Here is a 26,154-nt window from a genome sequence, read left to right as displayed (position 1 = left end):
AACCGAAATGGGCTGGGTGCCTGGTTAGAGGTCTATAGTGAACTCGACATTCCTATCCACTGACAGTCCGGATAGTTCGTCCAGAAACACATCTGGAAAGTCTCGAACTACCGAAATCTCTTGGATACAAATTTTCTTCTTGGGCTTGCCTAGTTAGAGAAAATAACAAGGTTAAAGTACTTAAAAATTAAAAAAACTTGCCATCAAGGAATAAGTACCAAATGATTTTATTAATTTATAAATGGCTCCTCATTAGGAGGATTAAATACAACCTTATTGTTAAAGCAATCTATGGTGGCGTGATACGCCGCTAGCCAATCCATCCCTAAAATTGCATCAAAATCTCCCGTGTCTAACCCTATTAGGTATACACTTAGTTTTCTATTTGCTATCTCCACCTCCGGGTCGGCATCGGCATCCTGTTGTGTAAGGTTGTAAACCCTACCCTAAAAAGGAGGTCTTCCTTGGTTCTGGTTCATCGGGCACTTTCTCGCATAGTGCTGGGCACTACCATATATACGAAAAGTGTTGTTGAGGCGATAGCATGGTCAGTCCCCGTGATCCCTGCCGCAGTGCTGACAGATCTTGCCACGTACTGCCCCTGGAGCCTGAGGGAGAGCTTGGATCGTCGGTCTTGGCCTCTTATTTTGTTGGATAGGCGCAGTAGGTGCTGGTCTGCGGGGTGGAGCTGAGGGTCTGTGACTCCCTGCTGACTTAGAAAGGGTGTTGAAACTCCTCTCCACGATCTGCGCCTTTACCAGAATGACTGAATACGTCTTGAGCTCTAGTACCAATAAGTGCCACTTGATCTCTAGGCAGAGGCCCTACTGGAATCTCCTAGCCTTCCTGCCCTCATCTATCAATGTCTCAGGGGAGTATCGGCCTAGCTCTAGGAACTTACGAGCATATTCCGATACTGTCATGTTTTCCTGGACCAGTTGGACAAACTCCATCTCTTTTAGATGTCGGATGTGCTCGGGGAGGTACTCTGCATGAAAGGCTACTAAGAACTACTCCCAAGTGACTGGTGTAGGGAGCGTGGTCTACTTGAGCTCCCATCAACGACCTGCTTCCCCCACCAGCATGTAGGAAGCAAGGGTAACCCTCTGCTCGGGAACCACTCCTAATGTCTTGAAAGCCTTCTCTGTCTCCGCCAACCAATACTGGGCATCTTTGAAAGAGGACTCCCCTGTAAAGGTGGAAGAGTTTAGTCTCATGTACCTCTACGTAGCCCGGGTTAATCAGGGAAGGAGTTGGGTCCCATGGAAGAGGGACTGGGCCGAGCTGAGGATAGACTGGGGGGCCCTGTGGTGGCACCTGCTGATATAATGGGGGCACTGGATTATACTGTGGCGGTGCCGGGCAGTACTGTGGCTGGGGCACCGAATTATACTGTGGCGGTGGTGCCGGGGGGTACTGTGGAGGAGCAGGCTCTTGCCGGGGTGGCTCAGGATCCACTCGTTGTAGTGGTGGCTCAACCTATGGTAGTGGGAGAGGGTTGGGTAACTCCCTTCTCTCCTCTCGGCCTTGCTGGGCAGCAATGATCCTTTCTAGCATCTCAAATATTCTATCCACATCTTCCCGAAGCGAATCATTCTGGATTGCTCGGTTTAGTGGGGGTCTTCCTCTCCTCATCTCTCTGCACCTGCATTTCACAAGGAAGGGTTGAGTAACGATAATCGATTGGTATTTCTCTAAATATTATTATGTAAGGGACGAGTCCGAGGAATGCGGCTCTGATACCAACTGTAACGACCTTGGAAATAAAAAGGAAATGTATATATTTATTTTAAGTGCGGAAGTGAAATAAAATAGATTATGATTAACATCTATTACATAATGATCAAAATGTATTAAAGATATGAGATAATAAACTAACTAAAGGAAATACTATGAATGAATACTATAAGGAAAACTAATAAATTCTTTGACTCCTACTCGCCGTCTTCCTGCGGAACGGGCTCGGGAACCAAGTCCTCCTGATCTGAAATGGTTAAGTAAGGAATGAGCTACACTAGCCCAGTAAAGATGTCACACTATCTCACTGTCACAGTAGTAAAGGTTGGTAGAAAACAAAAACGACCAATAGAGCTAATTCATAACAAATTCATTTATCAATAATAAAACCCTTTACTGTCACTTACTTCGGTGAGATTCATGAAAATAACTTATGAGAAACAATAACATTGTAAGCATCATAAGATCATGCACACTCTGTAATATAACATATATCATACTTTTGTATTTCGATCATCAGGCAACAAATTTCTTTTTTTATCAGCCTACTAGTATCTATGGGGATCCATAGGGGATCCCCGCTACACGTGAACCATTCACATTAATAACTTAATTCCAGGGCCATCCCCATACCCCGTCCGGTATGGGTGCCAAAACTATAAACCTCAATACTCCGTCAGGTATAAGGGTGAAGCGGGCCGTCCCCATATCTCGTCCGGTATGGGTGCCAAAACACATAAAGTCTCCATACCCCGTCCGATATGAGAGACCACGTTCCCGGTAGGGTCCCCTATGAAACTGATTCGTCCACCATCTCTCAGGATATCTAGTTAGGCTGTCGACATTATCTTTTTATCAATTTACTTACATTTTTCTATTTTTCTTAGTCTCAATTACCTAATCAAACATAAGCACGTAAACTAGTAATGGACACCAAATAAGGCAACGCAACATCGGATTCACAATAATTCAAACCATAATAAATGAAACTGTGATTCATGCATACGAAACCATAGAATAAACACATCAGTGAGATTCATGAAAACAACTTATGAGAAACAATAACATTATAAGCATCATAAGATCATACACACTTTGTAACATAACACATATCATACTTTTGTATTTCGATCATCAAGCAACAAATTTTCTCTTTTATCAGCCTACTAGTATCCATGGGGATCCATAGGGGGTCCCCGCTACATGTGAACAATTTACATTAATAACTTAATTCCGGGGCCATCCCCATACCCTATCCGGTATGGGCGCCAAAATCATAAACCTCAATACCCCGTCCGGTATGAGGGTGAAGCAGGCCGTCCCCATACCCCGTCTGGTATGGGCACCAAAACACATAAAGTCTCCATACCCCGTCCGATATGAGAGACCACGTTTCCAGTAAGGTTTTCTATGGACCCGGTGTAACGGTCCCGGAAATTTTAAAATGAATTGTATATTAAAAATATCAAATGCGAAAGTGAAGTCAAAATTCGAATAACATCCCTTACACTAAAACCAAAAATGTGCTCACAAAATATAAAAGATCAAACTACCTAAAGGAGAAACTTGAAAGTAAAAGCTACGAATATGACTATGGAGTCTTTAGGCGTCCCCTTCGTCGTCGTCCTGCGGAACCGGCTCGGGAACGATGTCCTCTTGATCTGAAATGATTAAATAAGGAATGAGCTACACTAGCCCAGTAAAGACATCACGATATCTCACCGTCACGGAGGTAAAGGTGGGTAGAAAACACAAAAGACCAATGGAGCATAATTTTCAACAAATCCTTTTATCAATAATAAAACCTTTACCATTCACTTACCTCGGTGAAATTCATAAAAAAACAATATACGAAAGCAATAACATCATCATCATCATCATGAAATCATATATAAATTGTATAACATAATACTTATCAAGTCTTTCGTAATTCAATCGTTACACAACATATTTTCTTCATTTACCAGCCCACTAGTATCCATGGGGATCCATAGGGGTCCCGCTACCCGTTAACCCTTAACACTTGAAATCATATTCTAGGGCCGTCCCCATACCCCGTCCGGTAATGGGCGCCAAACTATAAACCTCATTACCCCGTCCGGTATAAGGGTGAAACGGGCCGTCTCCATACCCCGTCCGGTATGGGCGCCAAAACACATAAGATCTCCATACCCCGTCTGATATGGGAGAGCACAATCCCGGTAGGGTTCCCTACGGACCCGGTCCGTCCACCATCTCCCAGGATATCTAGTCAGGCTGACCACATTATACAATTACCCATTTACATAATCTTTCATTCTCTTTTTCTCTCAGTCAGCATTATCAATCCACATACAACAAGCAAAACAATAATTTATGCCAAACAGACAACATACAGTATTAATATCCCAGTCATTCAATCCATAATCAGTAAAACAGTAAAATATGCACACGAAACTATAAAATGAAAACATCAAACATCATGCTGCATTTAAAGTTGTAAAACAGGCCAAATAACAGTTAACCGACAAACACAACAGACTCGGGCTCCATTAGCGACCTTAAGCAATTTCACACATTCGTTGATTCATGGAATACCGTTTTATCATTTATTGAACTTTAATACCGTGATAGGAGATAGGGTGAGGGGTCCTTACACCTTTCGGGGTCCGAACACGGCTTCACAGTGCGCCTACAGGCTGTCCCTAATTTTTCCTGAATTTTTCCCGGGGAACTGAAACGCACTACTGGTACCTACACGTGTTCCAAAAAAATCCCAAATTAGGCCCAGGGCCCCTTTCGGCCAATATCGCATTTCTGGCACGGCGGTTCCGCCGTGCTCCGGCGACGGCGCCGCCGCTTGCAGCGGCGATTCGCCTCGGTTTGGCCGTTTTCGGCCGTTTTTGGCCGAATTCGGCCACACTTGTATCGATCCTTGCGATTAAACAACTCTAGGGCCCTCGGGGGGCCAAAAAATTACAAAAAACTGAAGCTTACCGGCTGCGGTGCTCTCGGGTGCGGCGGCTCTCCGGTGAAGTTCGTGTTTTGGTGATTCGGCTCCGATCAACCTGTAGAGAAAAGAATGGTGATCACGGTGATATAAAAATTGCATTAAACGGAGGTCGGGAAGGGCCTCATCGGAGGCAAAAACCGAGGAGGGGTGTGGCGGCGCCGCTGGGCTTCGGCCGTGTTTTTTGGCCATTTGACCGGGATTTTGGCTCCGATTTGGCCACAGGGGAAATCAGCGTGGAAAAACGAGTCGGGGTATGAAATTTACCTCAATCGGCGGTCGGAAATCCCTCCGGTGCGGCGACGGGTGGCGGCGGCCGGCTTCTGGTTCGTCTTCTCCAGCGAGGGCAGGCGGCTAGGGTTTGTGGTCTGGTGTGGGGGTCTTATTTATACTCTTTTGCCTTTTGATCTCAGCCGTCCATTTTGATTGAATCTGGGCCGTCCGTTTTTGATTGAATCTGGGCCGTCCGTGCGATTGCATCTGGGCCGTCCGATCGCACGTTCGATCTGAGCCGTCCGATCGCGCATACGCGGATCGCCAACGTGGCCCGTCCCGGATCGATGTGGTCTTGCCACGTGGCAGGTCCCGGTTGGCCGGGACTGCTGACTGGGTCTGCTGACGTGGCTGCTGACGTGGCTCCTCCCCTCTTTTTTTTTTTTTCTCTTCTCCTTCAATTTCCTGGGCGCTACACCCAGTCCGTCTACCATCTCCCAGGATATCTAGTTAGGCTGTCGACATTATCCATGTATCAATTCACATACCTTTTTCTATTTTTCTTAGTCTCAATTACCCAATCAAACATAAACACGTAAACTAATAATGGACACCAAATAAGACAACACAACATCGGGTTCATAATAATTCAAACCATAATAAATGAAACTGTGATTCATGCATACGAAACCATAGAATAAACACATCAGGCACTCTACTGCATTTAAAACTGTAAAATAAATCAAACAACAACTGAACGAAAAATACATCAGATTCGAGCTCCATTAGCAATCTCAATTAATTATACATATCTATTAATTCATAAAATACCGTTTTATTATTTATTAAGCTTTAATACCGTGATAAGAAATAGGGTGAGGGATCTTTACTTATTTCGGAGTCTGAAATTAGGTTCTCACTGTGCCTACGGGCAGTCCCTAGATTTCCTGAATTTTTTCTCTGAAACTGAAACACACTTCCGGTATTTGCACATATCCCCAAAAAATCCTAAATCAGACCCAGAAAATTACAAAAAATCGAGACTTACCGGCGGCGGAGCTCTCGGGTGCGGCGGCTCCTCCGGCGCGAGTTGCGATTTGGTGTTTTGCTCTGGTAAACCTGTAGAGAAAAGGACGGTGGTCACAGTGGTGTAAAAATTACATCAAACGGGAATCGGGAAGGGTCTCATCAGAGGCAAAAACTGAAAAAATCCACTGCGGCGCCGCTGGACTTCGGCAGTATTTTTCGGCTAATTGGCCGGTGGTTTGGCTCCGATTTGGCCACATGGAGATTTAGCATCGAAAAGCAAGCCAATAGAAGAAATTTTACCTCGTTTAGTGGCTGGAAAGTGCTCCGGTGCGGCGGCAGTCGGTTCCTCCAGTGGTTGGGTCGTCTTCTCCGGCGAGGGCTCTGGCGGCTAGGGTTTGGGGTTGGGTGTGAATGAGATTATTTATAACTTTCCCCTTTTAATCTGAACCGTCCATCACGATTTAATCTGGACCATCCGATCGCGATTAAATTGGAAATAAATCTGGGCCGTCCATCGCGATGCGATCTGGGCTGTTCGTGCGTGATCAAATCTGGGCCGTCCACACGCATGAGATCTAGGCCGTCCATGCGAGCTTTTGATATGGGCAGTTCGTGCGCGCGGGAACGGATTTGAGTCGTCCGATCGCGCGCACGCGGATCGCACATGTGTCTCCGTCCTACGTGGCTTCCCGTGTCAGCATCCCTGCCACGCGGTGTGTCCTGGTTGGCCGGAGCTGTTGACGTGGCGCAATTTTTTTAAATTGCGTTTTGACTCCCGATTTCTGATTTTTTTTAAAAAAAAAACCTTAGAATCCAAATTTTTACCAATTTTTTCCAAAATCAAATTCAATTAAATCCCAAAAATAATTTTACCTTATTTTATCATTATTATTATTTTTATTTCTATTAAATTAAGTTAAATTAAAATATATAATTATTACGAAATAAATTAATTATTAAAATGAAATAAAAATAAAATAATTCCAATAAAAAAATAATAAAAGGTTTGAGTGTTATATAAACACAAATAAATTAGATTAAATTATTTTATTTTTTACTGTGTATTATGTTATAATTATGCGTTATATGTATTAAATAATTAAAATACAAAAACTAAATTAAAACATAATATAATTCAAACAAGTTTGCTTTAATTAATAGTCCATATAAACATGTGATTTGTTTTATTTCTGTGGATAATAAATTTAGTTACAGTAATGTATTATAGAATATTTTTATGACGTATAGATATAAAAAGTTATATTTAGAGTAGCCTGAACGTGTATGCACGTGTATGCATGTGGGTATATAATATATATATATATATATATACATATATGTACCCATGAATTTGATAAAGCAGCAAAGCCTGACTTCCACAGTCGCACGCGAAGATTTTATGGATCACTTTTTTTATTTCTCCCAAATCGGAAAAGATTTTTCGAGTCTAATTTTTAACTTTTTAAAGTTTTGTATTCTCTCTCTCTATATATATATATATATATATACACACATACACACACACACACACTTTTAGTAAACGTCTTAACAAATTCATATAAAATGATTTCCTAATATTTCAGTTAACTATTTACTTATCTTTTTTTTATAGTAATTTCGTTTCGTTTCATGCCTCATTTCACAAAAAATTTAAAAATGACTTTATTTTATTATAATTATATTTTATTCCATTAAATTTATATATTTATTAATTAAATAATAATATACAAACACAAATTATCATGCAAATGTTTATATTTTGTGAATAAAAAAACAAATAATCATTCAAAATTATTAATTTTTAATTAATTGACCTAAAATGACGACATTGCTTACGAATGGTTTTTTAAAGCACATTAAGCAACGGAAGGAAATTTCTAGGGGATTCAAAGCAGAGACTGACAACTGCATGTCTACACGCGTAACAGAAAATTCAAAACCCAATCACCATCCTCTTACTGATTTTTTTCTCACAACACAATTCGTATGGAAGCACAGCCACACGACACCGTATAAAAAGAAACCGTCCCAGCAACTTCGGCTGATTAGCAGAGCAAAAAAGGATCATGGAAACCTGGTTTATCATCCTTATCTCCATTTCCTTCGCCCTCCTCCTCAAATCCATCTTCTCTCTCCTTCTCTCCTCCACGACTAAGAAACCCTCTTCTCCTTCTATTCCTCCCGGCCCATTCACCTTTCCGATCATCGGAAACATCTTATGGCTCCGTCGAACAGTCACCGAGATAGAACCAATTCTCCGGTCTCTCTACGCCCGATTCGGTCCGATGATCACCTTACGCATCGGAAGCCGTCCTGCAATCTTCATCGCCGACCGGGAGTTAGCTCACCAGGCATTGATCCAAAACGGCGCCGTATTTGCCGACCGGCCGCCGGCGCTTCCTACCAGCAAGATCGTCGGAAGTAACCAGCATAATGTCAGTAGCGCCGCGTACGGACCAACTTGGCGACTATTACGGCGGAATTTGACCGCCGAGATCCTCCATCCCTCGCGAGTGAAGACCTACGGCCATGCTCGCAGATGGGTATTGAGGATTCTCCTGGAACGAATCGGGTCGGAAAGGGAGGAATCGGGTCGATGTGTTCGGGTCGTGGATCATTTCCAGTACGCCATGTTTTGCTTGCTGGTGTTGATGTGTTTCGGGGACAAGCTCAGTCAGGAACAAATTCAAGAAATCGAGCACGTTCAGCGTCGCCAGCTGTTGGGTTTTGCAAAATTCAACGTCCTCAATTTCTGGCCGAGGGTGACCAAGTTTCTTCTTCGGAAAAGGTGGGAGGAGTTTCTGCAACTTCGTAGAGATCAGGAAACTGTTTTGATTCCCTTGATAAGAGCGCGAAAGAAGATGAAGGAAGAGAACTTAGAAACAGTCAATGAAGATAATAAAGAACATGTTTTGTCGTATGTGGATACGTTGATAGATTTGGAGCTCCCGGAGGAAGGAAGGAGAAAGCTTGAAGAAGGAGAACTGGTTAGCCTCTGTTCCGAGTTCCTCAACGCCGGCACAGACACTACTTCGACTGCGTTGCAATGGATCATGGCGAACTTGGTGAAGTACCCATATATTCAAGAAAGATTATTAAAGGAGATGAAAGCGGTTGTAGGAGAAGGAGAAGAGGAGGTGAAAGAAGAGGATTTACAGAGGATGCCATATCTGAAAGCAATAGTCTTGGAAGGTTTAAGAAGACATCCACCCGGGCACTTCGTGTTGCCTCATAGAGTGACAGATGAGATTATGCTGGGTGGATTTCTGGTACCTAAAAATGGAAGTGTGAATTTTGCAGTGGCTGAAATGGGGTGGGATCCCAAAGTGTGGGATGATCCAATGGCATTTAAACCAGAAAGATTCTTGAACAGTGATGATAAATTACAAAGTTTTGATATAACTGGAAGTAGAGATATTAAGATGATGCCATTTGGAGCTGGGAGGAGAATATGTCCTGGTCTATATCTTGCCATACTTCATCTGGAGTATTTTGTGGCTAATTTGATTTGGAAATTTCAGTGGAATCCCATCGATGATGTGGACTTGTCGGAGAAGCAAGAGTTTACTACGGTTATGAAGAATCCACTCCAAGCTCATACATCTCCCAGGATTAACAATATTAATAACTGAAAACAGCTTTGCTTTGTTTTCTACTTTAGATTACTGCCAATTTTATCCTTTGCATCTTCTTCCCCTGTTTTACGTCCTACGAATATGTAACGTGTTTGTATATAACGTAGTAGTATAATAAGAGGACAATGCACGACTTTCTGTCAAATTAAATATCAGTGGTTTTTTAGAGAAACATATTGGACTTTGGATACTATTAGTTTCATTTAATTTAGTTTTCTTGTAATATCTTACAAGTTAAATCGGCATTTATAGATGTTTACAGAGCGAGTTGAGAGAGGAAAAAACGAGCAGGTATTTAGAGCTTCTTGTGTAGTAAACCAGGACATCAATGGCGTCAAAGCTGCTAGTGGTTATCGCGTTTGTATTGAATCTCATTGCTTTCGGATTAACTGTTGCGGCCTAGCAGAGGAGAAGTACCATGAATTGTTTTTTTTTATTATCCTTACTCTCAGAACTCCAGTGGTGTTTTTAATATCTGGGTTGGTTTAATAAAGTTCATGCTTCCATGGGGTTTTGTTTGGTTGCTGAGGAATGTTTGTATAGTTTCTGGGTTTTGCATTCTTTTTCCTGTTTGGTTGCCGAGAAAATTTGCAGAAACGGAGTAAGCAACATTTGGTTTCTTATTGGTGGGCCCAAGATTATCCAGGACATTGAAAAGTAGTCAACTTCCTGTGTGTATGATTCAGACGTGTCAACCGGCTATGGAGTTGGCTCGTTTTTCTTACTCTTTGCCAATCAAGTGCTTATGATGAGGGCAAGCTGATGCTTTCTTGCGGCAAATCTTGATTTTTAGGGTTTTTCAAATGTGGATTCTTTTAAAATATTGAGTGAAAAATTTCAAGTGGATACTCGGCCTTTGGACTCGGTCCACACCAGAAGCCCAAGGTTCGTCTTAACAAAGAAGATAAAATTAGGGTTTACAGAATTACCACTCTCCCAAAACTCCTCGTATATACTCCCAACACCAACCAACACTCGTCCACTCTCTGCAGTCCAACACCAAGAAGCTCACCATCAAGAAGAAACAAAAATGGTAGATTGTTTCACTTTTCATTTTTTGTTTGTTCCCGTTCCTGCTGAAATTTCAAATTTGTTGCAGAATAAAAATGGTTTTTCTATTTTTTTTCTTTTGAGGATAGGCATTCTCATCAAGTAGGTCAAGCGAAGATTTATTGATTGGGCGCTTTTTACTTCCAGTCCGATACTAATTTAGTTTCGTTGTATATTTGATTTTAAACAATTTCGAATACTGGTCGTGTTTGTTTACCGGGAAAGTGTGAGAAAGAGAAGGAAAAGGAAAAAGTTAAATCGTAGTTTCAAATTCTTTGTTGTTCTCTTTATTCTTCATGTCAATAGTAACAATTATGCCTGAAACTTCTCGTTATCAAGTAAAATTTCGCGAGTTAATCAATTATTGAGCTTCTGCATTGTATGATCCTAAGTTATTACTTGATCTGATTGCAGAGTCTCCCTGTTCCTAAACTGGTCGTCATTATTATAAGCAATTATTGTGATTGCAGGTGAACGTTCCGAAGACAAAGAAGACGTACTGTAAAAGCAAGGAGTGCAAGAAGCACACTTTGCATAAGGTAACACAGTACAAAAAGGGGAAGGATAGTCTTGCAGCTCAAGGAAAGCGCCGGTATGATCGGAAACAATCTGGTTATGGTGGACAAACCAAGCCTGTCTTCCACAAGAAGGTACTTTTCTTTTTGTTTTTCCCTGCTATTGCTAATTCACCAAGTGTAATTCTAAGTATTCCCGTTTGGATTTTTAATAATGCTAAACTTTCAGTGATTAATTTATTTACTCAAACAACTTTCTTTGTTGCATTAGTGCTTGCTGCTATTTTCATGTTTAGGATTTGGTAGTTATATGAGTTAGTAGTTTTCAATAGTAGACACCTGGTGAACGGTGAGGAATAACAGTTCGGTTCTAATTTACATGTAGTCGTTAAAGATTGATTTTGTTTACTTGTAATGTGAGGAAGATTGGTTTTGTTGACTTGAATCTTCTCTTTTTTGTGTTTTCATTATCTGTATTACTTCAATTCTTTTCGCTTTAAAATATCTCTAATATACGGATTAAATTTTGTTGTTTATTAACTTTTATTTCAAGTTAGTATTAATTTTTTTTGTCAACCTTTTGAGCAACTGATTGTTTCTATGCAATGTCTTCTTGCATATAGAAGGACATGAAAAGAAAAGAAACAGGCATTTTCTGTAATAGACCTATCAAATAATATGCTTTCAAAGGAACTTAAATCCGACCTATATAACACGATATGTTACTTTGCATGTAGATTTTACTCCCTATTATCTCTAATATGTAATCTTTATTTGAAGGAAAAAAGAATTTTCTTCATGAATAAGCATGTCTATGGAAATGAATTGTCCCCTTTTCTTCCCAATTAATCAAGATAACCTTGTCATAATATATCAATTTCTTCATGAATAATGACACCCAAAAAAAATTCTTCATGAATATGAGGATAGAAATAAATCATTCATGAAGATGAGCTTGCCGAACAAACATGGTTTCAAAATTTTCTTTCTATACCCACCTCATTGTTGTTTTAAAAGATTCAATAAGGTCCAAGATTAACTCTAACTTGCCTCCGGGTCAATTGCGTTTGCTCTTTACAGGCGAAGACTACTAAGAAGATTGTTCTGAGACTTCAGTGCCAGAGTTGCAAGCATGTGTCCCAACACCCGATCAAGGTATCTTAATTTGGGTATTGTTTTTTTTTTTTTGCCTCCTGCTATCTTAATGCAAAATTTTTTGTTATTACAGAGGTGCAAGCACTTCGAAATTGGTGGAGACAAGAAGGGAAAGGGGACTTCATTGTTTTAAGCATGTAGCTAATGTGCTGATACATTTCATTGATATTACTTTTTTTTTTCTCTTTGGTTTCCTCAGGTTGTATTCCATTTAGTTCTGCTCTGTTGTTTCTGCAGATATTGGTCTTTTGAAATATTAGTTACCATTTGGTTCAATGTGGTTCCTATAGCATGTTTGAATTGAGCAGAGAAATGAAAGTAAAATATTTATAATTTTTTGTTTTTTTTTAAATATACTTATTTAAGGAGATGAATTAGACATAATGTGGTACAATTTGATAGAAATCTAATTTTCCTGTAATATATCATAAAATCCTATAAATGGAAGACAGTCCAAATGTTGGCACAAGCATACAATATAAACTTATTTGAAAAAAGAAAAAACATACAATATAAACATGCTTATACATTATTTTTTGATAAAATATAGCTCAATGATCCCAGTAAATTAACAAAAATAGCTGCATCCAGATATATTTCAGGACCAGTTTCCCTCGTTATGTCTTTACATTAAATACAAGCAAGTGTGATACTCAATCCTATTTATTTGATGCAATACAGAAGACATACTTAAGGAAATGAAGCCACCAGGTCATCTCTATACCCAATCTAGCTTCTCACTTTCTCACGGTTATGCCCGACTCATATTCTCCTTCATACCTGCAAATGCAAATGTTGAAGCAATAATGGAATCCTCTGGCATCAAAACAGTATTCCATTGCTAAGCAGAAATATGCACAAGTGTGTTGAAACTTACAGTTGGAACAAAGAATCCTTCAAAGAGGTTTCACAATTGCAATGAAGCAGATACAGTGGCAGCAATGTCAATGTGCTGGTTGGCTGTGAGAGCAACCGTCTCACGTAGAAAATCAGGTAAGCAAAGGTGAAGCACATGAAGAACATAAACCAAAAGAACTTCACATCTGTCCCCTCAAATTCCATCACAAGCTATGGCACAACTACAACTTCACAGACAATGGTCCGCCTGAAAATGTATGGGAGCTGAGCCACAAACTGCAAGCAAGTGGTAAAGTTTCCTGATGACCCATTCTAAAAATTTTCCAACTCTTGAGTAATTCATAGAAAAATATTCAAGATTTGATTATGTAAGTTCTACAAACCTGTCCACAAGCATATTGTAATGATGCATATAAACCTTCCAATAACTGCAACTGGCTGCATTAATGACCTGTTCTGGAACCCACTAAGAGGATAGCAGCATATATAGAATCCATTGCATTAAGAAATCTCGTTTCCGTCTGCAATTCCGAAATCTCTATTGAATTAGAGACTAGGAGAACTCGAAATTAGAATGTGCTGTCATTGTCAGCACAGTTACTTGCAATCCTCTGTATTCAGCTTGAACACAAATCCCAGAAAAATATCAATGCCTAATCTATGAGGTCTACCAGATGTCAGTTTCGCGTCAGTAGTTATAAACAAGAGTCAAACAATTAAAACCTTGCACCAAAACTAAAAGATATAGATTATGTAATCCATTTTTGCATGAACTCTTGCCTTGCCTCCTCAAATCCTGTGTCATCATTTATATCCATTTCTTGTGCAATAACTAAAACATTTTTTTTAAATAAAGTGTAACAACTAAAACTATTTATCTGTGTTCAAATTACCTGTATAATAGTCCAAACAACCAAACACATCTAAACTGTAGTCCCATGCATTCAGCCTGATGATCAGAGGCTACTGAATTGAATGATCAGCTTTCCAGTTTGTAAGCTACTAATGCATGAAAGAAAGATCCAAGTTCCGAAGATGAGTGAATAGTAAGAGATTTCACTTGAAAACATTGGTTCATTAGCATACAACTGCAAAACCCAAGGAGATCAGTGCAGGAAAGTAATACTCCAGACTAAAATGCAGTGAAAATACAAAACTGACTAGATGACTAGCATTTAAAAGGAACACAAATTTCCAAGGCAGGTTTTTTTTTTTTTTTTTTTTTTTTAAAAAAAAAAAACAAATTTCCAAGGCTGGCCTTGGCCCTTAACATGCAGGACCATTGTCAAACACAAACTGTGAAGTGGATATCAGTTGACTAAAAGAAAAGGAAGCAAGAAAGGAATTAAATCCTCTGGCAGTCACTACAAAGTCATACATGCTCCCCTCCCCTGTCACCTCTGGTGGAGGCTACAAAGTGGTGACCACAAAGTAACTCAACTGAACTTCCATCAATAGTAAAATCTAATGGCTTTGTTAATTTCTCACTGCCATCAATCACTAGCACCAAAATATCAAACTTCCAACAAAAAATTCAATCAACCTATCCTCCATTGCAAACAATAACTACCACAATTTCAATAAGTACTAAAACAATATACTCGATTATGTTCCTATTTTAAAGTCAGTAATTATTAAGAGAATTGGTGTGTAGAAAAAAAACCAAGGGTTTTAGAACAACCCAGTGCTATACTAAAATGGGAAATTAACTATACTAGTACATGGCTGACTCCTCAAAACCATCCTGCCAAAAATTGAAGCTCTTCAATAACAGAAAAACCATATAAAGCAAGGAAAAAAAAATTACCAAAATGATCAATTGTAGTGCTGTCTCCATAAATTTAAATGGCTGCTTTAACTTTAATTTAATCCTATGTCACCATCCTTAAAATCCAAATGCAATCAAAATACCAAATGCTCAAGTAGAGTTGTTTTCTCAAAGAAAACTGTGTTTAGAAGTAAAACTCAGTGAGACGATTTTCTGAAGATGAAGATCCACAATTCAACTACCTAATTGATAAATGAGAAGAAGTTGGAGATCCTAAGCTTACAACTTTTTTTCTTGATTTTGAATTGAAATTAACATTCCTGAAATTGACCAACAAATCTAAGTATTAATCAGAAAGGGACTCCACAAGCTCTTTATATCATTGTTAGAAGTTGTCACTTTTGTTGTTACCAGAATGTACTATTATAAATAAAAATATATAGCCATTTACATCCAAGTTAGAGGTAAATGACTAAAACAGATCTAGAATCTCTAGCAGGAACTGTAGAAATATCTAAATTCTTTCAGTTCAACCTAAGTCATTAACAAACCTTATAAATCCAAGTTTCATTGCAGAAAATGTCATTTTCTCTCTCTTTCAATTTGCTAAGCTGTCAAGAGATGAACCAACCAAGTAACCTTATACTCACAAAAATTGGATGAACCAAGCTATCAAGAGAACATATCAAACTAAAATGGGGAGTAAGGTGTGTAACAAAGGTGTAACTTATACAAGCAAGAAAAACATGAGAAAAATCTAGTCATACCTTCCTCAACTTAGCAAAAGCTGAGAGCACAAGAATTCCGCTTTATATCACGTCATGCCAACCATCTTCAATCGTATTCTTTTAGCTGTAAATTTCAATTCTTGGAATGGAATGTCATATGCTATGGATCTACTAAACTGCACAAATCTGGTCAAAACTCCATGTCAGTTATTTGCCATTTGGAAAATGAAATTCTATTTACTGGAGAACACAAATGATGGAAGGTTTAGACCCCAGATATCTATATGCATTAATTTTGCAGTCTTCCATTGATTTCACGAATCAACAGCTTAGAATTGTCAACAACTCGCTTGCTTTCATATACTATGTAACCACAAAATTCATGCCTGGGTGCTGGCCTCAGTGATCTTAATTGTTCAAGAGGATTTGTGATCAAAGATTTCCTGTACAGTTCTCTCGCTGGCTGAACATGCTTCCACCAGAAATCAGAAAGTGCTATTCTCAAAGCATCCCAGTACTCTCGATCACGATACAATCTGAATAAACTGCTACCATTAGGAGTCCAAACATAGAAATCCATCCAATCTCTATCCGTTATTTCCATCAAACCCTGAGCTTGGGGAATATAATAAATAGGAATTCTCTTCCAAGGGGAAGCGTTGCTCATATCTCCATTAAAAAATGGACATTTTATCTCCAGTATTCCTCGTGAAGACAACCCATACACAAGATGGTCAACTACTCCATCAGGAGAAGCAGCTAACCAATCATCTTCCGGGTGGTTCTCACCATATATCTGGAACTTTGGAAACAGAACAGTGTTTCCTGTTATCAATTTGTATCTTTCAAGTGCTTCCTCCTCTTTGATATTGCTCCAACAGGTAGCTAGGTTACCAGAAAATGGTTCTATTGCTCCAATTTTCTCTAACCATAGTTGGACTCTTCGCTTCGGCCAAAAACCAACGGCCCCACCAAATGTGCTTGCCGTCAGTTTGTGCTTTCTCTGCTCTTGCCAGTTCTTGAACCAATGCTGAAGACCACTTGAGTGAAGAATGGAAAATTTTTCACTAGGAGCAAATTTTGAAAGTGGATTAGAATGGCTAAAGTATCTTCTCCATGGGTTATTGAAATTTTGGCAGCAGATGTCCAGCCGTCTTCTAATTTGATTAAAATGATTCCAGCTGCAGTAGGCTCTTCTACAAGCAAAACCTTTTACGAGAACACCAATATTAGGGCTATTTGTGAAGCCATAGACTAGCATAACTGCCAGTACATGACGAGAAAGAAAGCAAGTTGTTCACTGCCAAAAAAGCAAATGTCAGCAGGAACAGAGAACAAACTAGTTACCATAGTAGAGTAACTACTATTAAAATCTGAAATAATATTTTAAAAAATATACAGTATGGGGAGTATGAACTGACATGCAGTTATTATTAATTATCTTTACCTAATAATGTGCTGATATAGGAACATTCACAAAACATCATATCATTAAAAATCATTTAAAGTATAGTGTTTTGGATAATTTGTTGCATGAATTTCTAATATGAGAGAATTTGAGCTTGCCTTGTTTGAATATTATCAAGCTTGAATTCGACTTGAATCTCAACTCCAGCTTTTTCTTTTTTGGGTAGAGCTCAGCTTGTTTGAACAAATGCAAGTTTTAGGCTTGGTTCGAAAAGAGCTCGTTAAAGAGCCAAGCATCAGAAAAACCAGAACTTGAACTCGTGGTCAATATAAAATAGACTCAAAAATAACACAACCAAGCTCAATTGAGCTCGATAAAGTTAAATTGCAACACCTGATTTTACTTAAGATTTTCACAACCCTAAATATATTCAATGCATATAAATAAAACATAACCATCCATAGAACTTCAAATCCATTCTGTATACAGAATGACATATAAATGACCAGTAAACTTAAAACCTAATCAGTAATCCCACATATAAACTATATCTAGAAAACCTAACCATACACATGAAAACTATACCTACAAATAAGTGATCATCGCCATAATCAATACAACAGTTTCTTAAATATGCTAACCCTAGTGAGTCTTAGTCATCTGATAGTGCTGCATTGTTTCAAGTTTCGACCTTCTTAACTACACCACTTCCCGTTTCAGCTCTACAACCTCTCAAAACAAAAGTACAGAAAAGCAAAGTGACGTATTAACTCATACACTTAAAACACAGTTGCAACTTCAAAGGTTCAACATTTGATAGGTTAATCTGACAGCAAAAAGGAAGCAAGAAACTAAAGCAAAATAGCTAAAGTTTGATATAAATCAGGACGCCAGTAGCAAAATAAGAAATAAACATAATATGCTCAAAAAAAAAAAAAAAATCCGCCCTTACCTCACATAAGCCTTGGATTTTAATTTTTTAAATACCCAACAAACAGCAAGCTGAAAATAAAACTTTTCAGTTCCCATTTTCTTTCTACCACTTACCCAGCTTCAAACAAACATAGAAGAATAGAATCTCCGTCTTAATCAAAATGTCTTCAACCAAAAAAGAAAATAAACAAAAAACTTAACAATAAAAAATACAAAATTTTCACTTGCTCAAGACTCACGGAAATATTGATATCTAATTTTTGAAAAGTCAAATAAATATTATTAAACTTTAATGAAGACCAGCGCAAGAGAGTTCAGTACCGAGTTGAGATTGAGATATCAGAGTAGAGAACTTCAACTTCTATTGTTCTAGCAAGCAGTAAGGACAGAAAATTCTTCTACAGAGAAACAAACCCAGCCACAATTCACACTATAGAAGATGGAGAAACTCAAGAAACAAGTTTGTGGAAGAAGGAGATGTTGCCAAATGGAAAAAGAAGACAAGCAAAGTAGGTGGCGTGCTGATATGGCGTCGGCTACAAAGAGGAGAAGCAAAGGCGATACGACGCAGAGTTGGTGTTTACCGGTGTGGTGTTGTCGGCGTAAAGGAGCGACTGTAGCAGACATTAAAGAAAACGGACCTAAAGCTTCGATTGGGAGGAGCGAGGGAGGGAAGAGCAGCAAAGAAACGGAATATAATAAATTGGGAAATTGCTTTTTTTGGACAAAATAGTAGTTAAAATAAGATTTTTTTTTTTTTTTTTTTTTTTTTTCACATTGAGCAACTAATAATACGGTGATTAAGGGGTTAAAAATTTTATGTTCTATGTAAAGATTATAATTTTTTAAATTTATCACTTTATATACATATATATATTACGAGATAGTATTAATCAACTTATACTATTTGATATAATTTAATTAATTACTTAATTTATTATTATTTTAATATAAATGATAGTTAGTCTTCGTAATTAAATTTGAAGAGTACAAAGATTTTGGTTGAATCATTTTTATATTATGCTAGACAACCTTTAAATTTGGTAGTTGAGATTGTGTATTTGCTCTCTTTTAACAAAGCTACACTAGTCAATGACAGATTGATACTTACGAGGGTCAAGTTTGATTTGTATGCTGATGGATAGTTCCTCAATATGGGTAGTAAAACTCTCTGCCGAAATCCTTCAATTGACAAAGATTAAAATAAGATCATTAAAATTACTCGATTTAAAATAAGATCATTGAAACTACTTGATTTAAAGTTAGTGATTATACTAATATTCAACGTTAGCACGACTACATAGAAAAATTATTTCCCTTCATCTTTAAAGAAATTATGTTATAAATAGTTCAAGTATAAAATAGTATAATCAAATGAAATATTACTATTTTTTATAATATGAATGATTGAAAAATTGATAAGTTGATGAATCTCTTATTTCATTTCAACACTTATTTTCTTTTGTTAATATTGATTGACGAGTCAGTTTAGATATACATAAAATTACATTTACCTAATTTTATTTTGAGTTAATTTTTATTTTTTTAATTTTGAATAATTAAAGTTTATTACTATGACTATTATAACCCTTATGTGTGACCTAAACTTATTTTCTTCATAATCTTTTTAATTTTCTCTCAAATCAAATTAGTGTTTCCATTAAATCCTATTTAAGAGACCAATATGCAACTAAAATCTACTTTCTAAATTAAACCTAACTTTAAAAATGCAAAACCCATTTTAAGCCCATATAGACCCACATAATCAGCCATTTCCCCTAGTCTGGCCCATTTACTAAATGGCAACGTTTTAGTGCTGTTTTCTTTCAATTTGCTTCTGAGGTGACAATGGCGAGACATAGAGGAGAGTTGGGAGAAAATGATGAAGAGGAGACACGAGAGGTCGCAATAAGATGGAGAAGACGATAGATAAACGGGACTTTTCGGCAGAGAGGAACAAGTGACTTAGAAGTTGAACCCTGCGTGTCACAGAAACTGGCAGCAGGACACCGAACGAGATTCTGAAAGGAGATCGAAGCGGGAAAGAGGGAGGAGGGTTGGCCTGAGAGAATTCAGAAAAACTGAATCTCGATCAATAAGAGGGTTGTGAATAAAAAAGTGAAATATTTGAGATTCTTAGGTAGAAAAAAATAACAATAAAGAGGAGAAGAATCGAGAGATAAAAAGGAAAAAAGAACGAGAGGCCTCTAGTTTAAATTGATAGAAGAAAACAGAGGAGTCTGGTGCGAAATTGAGAGCAGTAAGAGAAAACAGAGGGATCAAGGAGAGAGAAAAGGGGGGAATCGGTGAAAGGACCTTATTTCAACCTTGCTGGTATACGCTTATCCACTTTACCCTTTGTTTGGATCATGGTGAGTGGTAGAAATTTAATGTATAGTATTTTACGGGCGTGAGAAAATAGTATTTATTTTAACTTCCAATGGTAACAAATGATATTTGAATGATAAATTTTAGAATGAATTTTTAAATCACCGAATTGGTGGTATCTGACTGACATAATATTTGTTTTCTATTATACCCCCATCTAATTTAATCAATTCTATATTTATCATGACAACTAAAAACCCTAATTTCTCTTCTTCATCACTTAAGCCGCACACATGTAGGACGGGTCTTCTTTTTCTTCGATCGATTTTTTTCTTGTTCTTCTTCTCTGATTGCTTCCAAAAGTTGGTTCATTGATTCGACTTCTGATTTGCGTTCTTCACCTTCTCAATTAATAAGTATTTTTGTATTTTTTTCTTTGATTTTTCCAGCATCAATTTTTTTCATTTTTTCTTTGATTTGCTTGTATTTCTTTTATTTTTTCTTTGATTTGCATATATTTCATTCTGTAATAGCCTATATCTGTGAGTGAGGGTGAGATGAATGTTAGAGTTTGATGGAGTGAAATTATAATTTTTACTTGAAGAAATATGAACAAAGATAAGTACTATGACTCTTTGTCCTTGTCTGCACTGACAGCAAATTAGTTATAGTGTTTACACTTTATTGATATGATGTTTAAAAAAAAAAAAATTTGTTGCATTGGTTTTTTGTAGGGTCATTCTTCACTTGTTTTTGTTTGATTTTTAAGATTCTTATTTCTTGTATGTTTTGAGTAAATCAACTGGTCTAAGAACAATATAACAATATTGAGGGCTCTCTTTATATAGCTCTTCCTAGACCCTATAGTTCTCTGTTGCAATAAGAAAAACCAAATCCCTTGCTCCAGCTAGTCCCTCTAAGCCTCTAAGATCTTTTTATAGAGATTCGAGCACCTAATATCTTGTTGATAATTCCGGTTCTGAAACTCTCTCCTCACTAGATCAAATATCCCCCTTTGTTTCTTCTTCCCATGCCACATTTTTAACTAAAGAGCTTCTATTTTGTTTTTGCTTGCTGATTTTCAAGTATAGGAATGGTGGATTCAGTTTTAAACGCTCTATCCAAGAAAAGAAATAGAGAAGTACATAAGAAAAATAGGGTTTGACTATTTTGCTTGTAAATCATGGTTCTATAAGATAAATGCAGCAACTGATACCAAGTCTTGCAATACCATAACTTTTTTACATGCCTAACAGATTTCTTTGGTTGGATTGATGTACATTTCCAATAGATTTCTTTGGTTGGATTGATGTACAATTCTAATAAATGCATTATCCTGGGAAAATTATACGTGACAATTTGAGTAGTTAGACAGGCTCACTGCAACCGCTTTGGCAGTGAAATTGCTTGGCAGCTTGTGTATTAAATTATATTTTTGCTCTTGGACTCCCTGATATTTTACTTGAAGGTGATCTACTAAGCTAAACACATTTTTAGATTAGTAAGCCTTAGCTTCTCTGAAATGAAGTGGAGGTTGGGATGAGCTTTTATCAAAACTAATATGTTCTAAACAGAATTAAAAAAGTGCATCCTACGCTTTATAAAAACTAGTAGAAATTTTTATCCTCCTATTTAGTCAAGTATGGATTTTCAAATGAATTTTACTTATGTTGTCTTATTTTATTTTATATGGACTTTTGTGCACAAAGAATGTTTTGCCAAAAATAAGAATTATTGGCAGAACAGTTTGCCAAAAACAAAGCAGAAAATTTTTCGATAATGCCAAAAAATGATTTCCTGTTTACCAAAAATCAAATTTATCATTGCGTTCATTTTGTATCACTAACATAAAATTGTTAGTTAAATCCCAACATATCTATCCCCCTAGTTCTTTCTCTTTTCAACTTCGAATTTCTCCACATCTCAAAAGAAAGTAATTGATTTTGGTTCTTCCATATGCTGTTACAGTAGGTATGTGACTATTTTTGTTTTCTTTTGAAATTTATCAATGTTTTATTTTGTTCCATTAAGATATAATTATTCTTTGAATCCTAACGTATCTATCTCCATTTTTTCCTTCGTCTTTTCCACTGGTTCTTGCATATGTTATTACTGCAGGTACATATTCTTGCATATGTTATTGTCTTTCTTATTTTTGTTGTGTCATTAAGATAAAATTGTTTGTGAGCACTAACTTATTAATCTCTTTTTTTTCTGTCTCATTTCCACTACAATATCATTAACTTCGAGTTTCTCTATGTTTTTAGAATAGTCTTTGATTTGGTTCTTTCATATGCTATTGCCACACATTTGTGAATCCTTTTCTTTTCTTTTTAAATTTATCAATCTTTTTTTAATTTGTATTATTGAGATGAAATTGTTCATTGAATACTAATATATCTATCTCCATTTTTTCTTTTTTCTCTTCTCCACTCTGATGTCTTTAACTTCGAGTCTTCACACACTTCAATAACAGTTTCTCATTTGGTTTTTTCTTATGCATCATTGAGATGAAATTGTTTCTTGAGTATCTATCTTCCTTGCTCGCATGGGATTAGATCCCCTTCAAGAAACAAAAGTTTTTATACTGCTTATGGATAAACCAAACATGGCTAAAGTTTTAATGACTTATCCTCCTGATCGACGTAGTTTTTTCATGACCAATTTGCTTAATTTACTAGGTAATAACTAATATCACTTCTTAATTTCGAATTTTTTTATTTGCTCTTTTGTTGATTTTGATTTTTTGATTTTTTCGAATTTTCAGATAATTGAAAATGGAAGTGGTTGTCGCTGAAATGCAAAACTATATTATGGTTTTAGGAACCATTGTCAAAATAATGTTGGATGTTTAATGGATGAATCTTATTATTTTGATGGCTTAATTTATGTTTTAAATTGATTCATTTATGTTATATGGACTAATTTATGTTTTACATTAATTAATTTATGTTATATGCACTAATTTCTTACATCTTTTTTTATTTGTTTGTGAACAGTATTTTATATTTTTTAAGCAGTTTTGGTTTATTGTGGTATTTGTTTAATTTTCAAGTAATTTAGTAAAAGAATATAGATATTTTTCTATTATTGAATATGAATACGAAATATCTATATATATATATATGTACTGTATATTTTTCTTAAAAAATAAATTTAGAAGTTTGAAACTAATTAAAAAAAATATGATTGCACATATAGAATTTTATTGATGATTTATTTTTTACGTAACATTAATTATTAAATTAACTCATGGTATATGATTATTTCAAACACATTTTAATTTTTTATTTGTTGAAGTAATTTTAAATTTAATATACTAATATATAATTATAACTATTTATCTCTAATATATAAATAGTTTTATTTTTATTAAAATTAAATTAATGTGATAATATAAATAATTACTATTTATTTTATTAAATAAAAAATTTTAATTTGATTATGTATAATAATTATTTATTTAAATATAAATATAATTATATTGATAAATAATTTTTTTTTCCTTAGATATTTCTTTTATACCATTTATTATTACATATAATATGTAGCGGTAAATTAGTAATTTGACTGAAAATACAACTATACTATCCTATTATCCAAATAAAAATATATCATTAACATACATTAATATACTATCATCCAAACGTAAAAATTTTTTACCATTACAGTCATGTGTTATTTCCATTCAATTACTGTTATTACTATATATTAATTAACTATCACTGAAATTTATCTAAACAAAGCGTTAGGATCACGTTCATTGGACTTTCAAAGCTTTTTAGTGAATTTATGTACTGGACGTGAATGAACTTGGCTGTGATACTGCGTTCGGATTAAATGGATAACTTTAAGAGGAAACAATACTGGATTTATTGTGATTCTGCCATAGGAATGATTGAACATACTTTGTTATTAGTTAGGGTATGTTTGAATTTGATGTGGATGTAATATCATGCATTTGTATGTTTGAGGAAATCCTAAGGGTTTGCTGGGGCTCTCCAGCATCTTTTCTCGTTTCCCTTGTCAAGTTCTGTTGAAATCATTTCTGTTACTTAGATGGAAACATATCTCTGATTAATGAATATACGCTTGTTATGAGATTCGGAATGAAATGCTTGGATTTTGATAATATTTTCAGTCACTGGAATGCTAGAATGATTTGATTAGCTTTTCGGGCGGATGAGTTAGAACAATGAAGTTAGTGGTGGTGATGCTTGCATTTGCTGTTGATGCATTTGTTGATTGGAAGTGTTGTCATTTCATTATTTTTACCCTAATAATTGTGAAACAGTTATCACTGGGCAACACTACTTAGGGTTTCTAGTCTTTGTTCTGAAAATTCTGAAAAGAGTTTGAATGTTGAATGAGGAATCAAAATCATGGGCTTCCATAAGTTATTCAATCTGCCACTTTCTTTTTCTTTCATGAATTTTGCCAATGGTTGCATGGTTGATAAGGAAGATCTAATTGCATTATATGTTTGAATAATTCTGTTGATTTTCATGGCATTTTCTGAGATGCTAAAATAGATTTTAACTTTAGTATTTGATGTTTACATATATTGTTGTTTAATGGTCGTGGCCATAAGAAGGTAGATCATGAGAATTAGTAGGAAAAGAAGCATTTTTCATCACAAGCATGATGACTATTTATTTTACTTTGTCTCTTTTTTTTTTTCAAAAAAACTGTTCTTCTCCCAATTGGCTTGTTCCAATTTAATTCAGTTAACTTTAATTGAAAATGAATGTCACTCACACTTGCACCTAGATAGCACATAGATGTTGCATGCAAATTGGCTTGGTTTACACTATAGGATAAGTGTTTTACACCTTCCTACCTTATACCATTTTGGATATAGAGATTCTAAATTAAAAGCCACTGTTTAATTTAACGGCTGATACTATTTTCAACAAAATTAGTGATGACTATTTTTTTTTCTTCAAGAAAAACATTCATGGATTTTTGTTTTTGTTTTTCGGAGTTTTCTTCCTTGCATCACTTGGGTTGTAAAAAAGGATGATATTCTCATTGTTAATTCTCGTTACAACCACATAAATCTACCACATCTAATAAAGTCCATCCCTAGGATTGTGTTATTCTCATGAGATGCATTTAGGGCAACAAATTAACTATTGATAGTCTTATGAGGAGGAACAAAGCCACGGTGAACCAATAAATTTTCATGCTCCAGTGAGTGTGGATCCCCAAACTAACTCCTCTTTCGGTGCTTAAAAGTTAGAAAGTCTTAGAATTCAGCTAATAGCATCCTTAATCTCTCTTGGGTGGTTACTGCCTCAAATCAACAAGGACCTTTAGCCATGCAGAGGGATTCCTACCTCAAAGCATTGGGGTAAAAGTTTTATTCCTTATTTTTCTTTCTATCATTTGGGTCACTTAGAAAGAGAGGAATCGAATTGAAAAGCTTTTGATAGTTCATATGGGGACAGACCTCGGTGGAAGATGTTGATACATTTTATCTTTTTAAACTTTTCTCTTTGTAATTTTGGTAAGAGATTGCACCTCATCTCCTTTTGTGCTTTTTCATCGTATTTCTATATTATATTCCTTCTTCGAAGTGGATGACTATGTTTTTACTTATATATATTACATATGTTTATATTGTAAAAATTTTAAATAAATCAGGTGAAATGTTTGAACCTATTTAATCAAGAATTTTCCCTTTTATTACGCTCAGTTTAGCTCTAATAGTTAAAAGTTTTGAACCTATTTAATATTAAGTATGAGTTTGAGTTGGGTTTATTAAAACTTTAGCTTTTGACCGAACTTTTTATACACTAGGCTTTA

General features: G+C 36.2%; 3 protein-coding genes and 1 non-coding gene across 13 annotated transcripts; 3 read left to right on the top strand and 1 right to left on the bottom strand.

Moving 5' to 3' along the window:
* Positions 1 to 7,875: 7,875 nt before the first annotated feature.
* LOC110815997 (cytochrome P450 89A2-like) lies at positions 7,876 to 9,775 on the top strand. Its single transcript, XM_022043994.2, has one exon. The coding sequence runs from the start codon at positions 8,035 to 8,037 to the stop codon at positions 9,598 to 9,600; it is 1,566 nt and encodes a 521-aa protein (XP_021899686.2). The 5' UTR covers positions 7,876 to 8,034; the 3' UTR covers positions 9,601 to 9,775.
* A 139-nt stretch (positions 9,776 to 9,914) lies between these two features.
* LOC110815998 (large ribosomal subunit protein eL42) lies at positions 9,915 to 12,656 on the top strand. The gene is made up of 4 exons (XM_022043995.2): positions 9,915 to 10,636; positions 11,124 to 11,303; positions 12,249 to 12,323; positions 12,397 to 12,656. Exons 1-4 carry the CDS (start codon positions 10,634 to 10,636, stop codon positions 12,454 to 12,456), a joined length of 318 nt encoding a protein of 105 aa, XP_021899687.1. The 5' UTR covers positions 9,915 to 10,633; the 3' UTR covers positions 12,457 to 12,656.
* A 173-nt stretch (positions 12,657 to 12,829) lies between these two features.
* LOC110815992 (Restriction endonuclease, type II-like superfamily protein) lies at positions 12,830 to 18,726 on the bottom strand. 10 transcript variants are annotated; one of them, XM_088221702.1, is made up of 7 exons: positions 18,340 to 18,726; positions 16,064 to 16,977; positions 15,717 to 15,863; positions 14,075 to 14,183; positions 13,565 to 13,702; positions 13,201 to 13,457; positions 12,830 to 13,103 (listed from the first exon to the last, which is right to left on the bottom strand). In XM_088221702.1, exons 2-3 carry the CDS (start codon positions 16,936 to 16,938, stop codon positions 15,764 to 15,766), a joined length of 975 nt encoding a protein of 324 aa, XP_088077828.1. In that variant the 5' UTR covers positions 16,939 to 16,977; positions 18,340 to 18,726; the 3' UTR covers positions 12,830 to 13,103; positions 13,201 to 13,457; positions 13,565 to 13,702; positions 14,075 to 14,183; positions 15,717 to 15,763. The 10 variants fall into 10 exon arrangements, with proteins under 10 accessions (XP_088077828.1, XP_021899679.2, XP_088077826.1 ...); XM_022043987.2 differs by having other exon boundaries at positions 13,565 to 13,802; positions 14,075 to 15,863; XM_088221700.1 differs by having other exon boundaries at positions 13,565 to 13,792; positions 14,075 to 15,863.
* A 2,989-nt stretch (positions 18,727 to 21,715) lies between these two features.
* On the top strand, positions 21,716 to 21,838 carry LOC148253529 (small nucleolar RNA snoR77). The gene has a single exon (XR_015812967.1). It is a non-coding gene; the product is annotated as a small nucleolar RNA snoR77 (small nucleolar RNA).
* Positions 21,839 to 26,154: the final 4,316 nt, after the last annotated feature.

This window comes from Carica papaya, chromosome 6 (assembly GCF_054855325.1).
Source record: "Carica papaya isolate Zhongbai chromosome 6, ASM5485532v1, whole genome shotgun sequence".
Classification (NCBI taxonomy): Eukaryota; Viridiplantae; Streptophyta; class Magnoliopsida; order Brassicales; family Caricaceae; genus Carica; species Carica papaya.
Note: the sequence above shows the minus strand (reverse complement) of the source record. Positions and strands in the feature narration are given on the sequence as shown.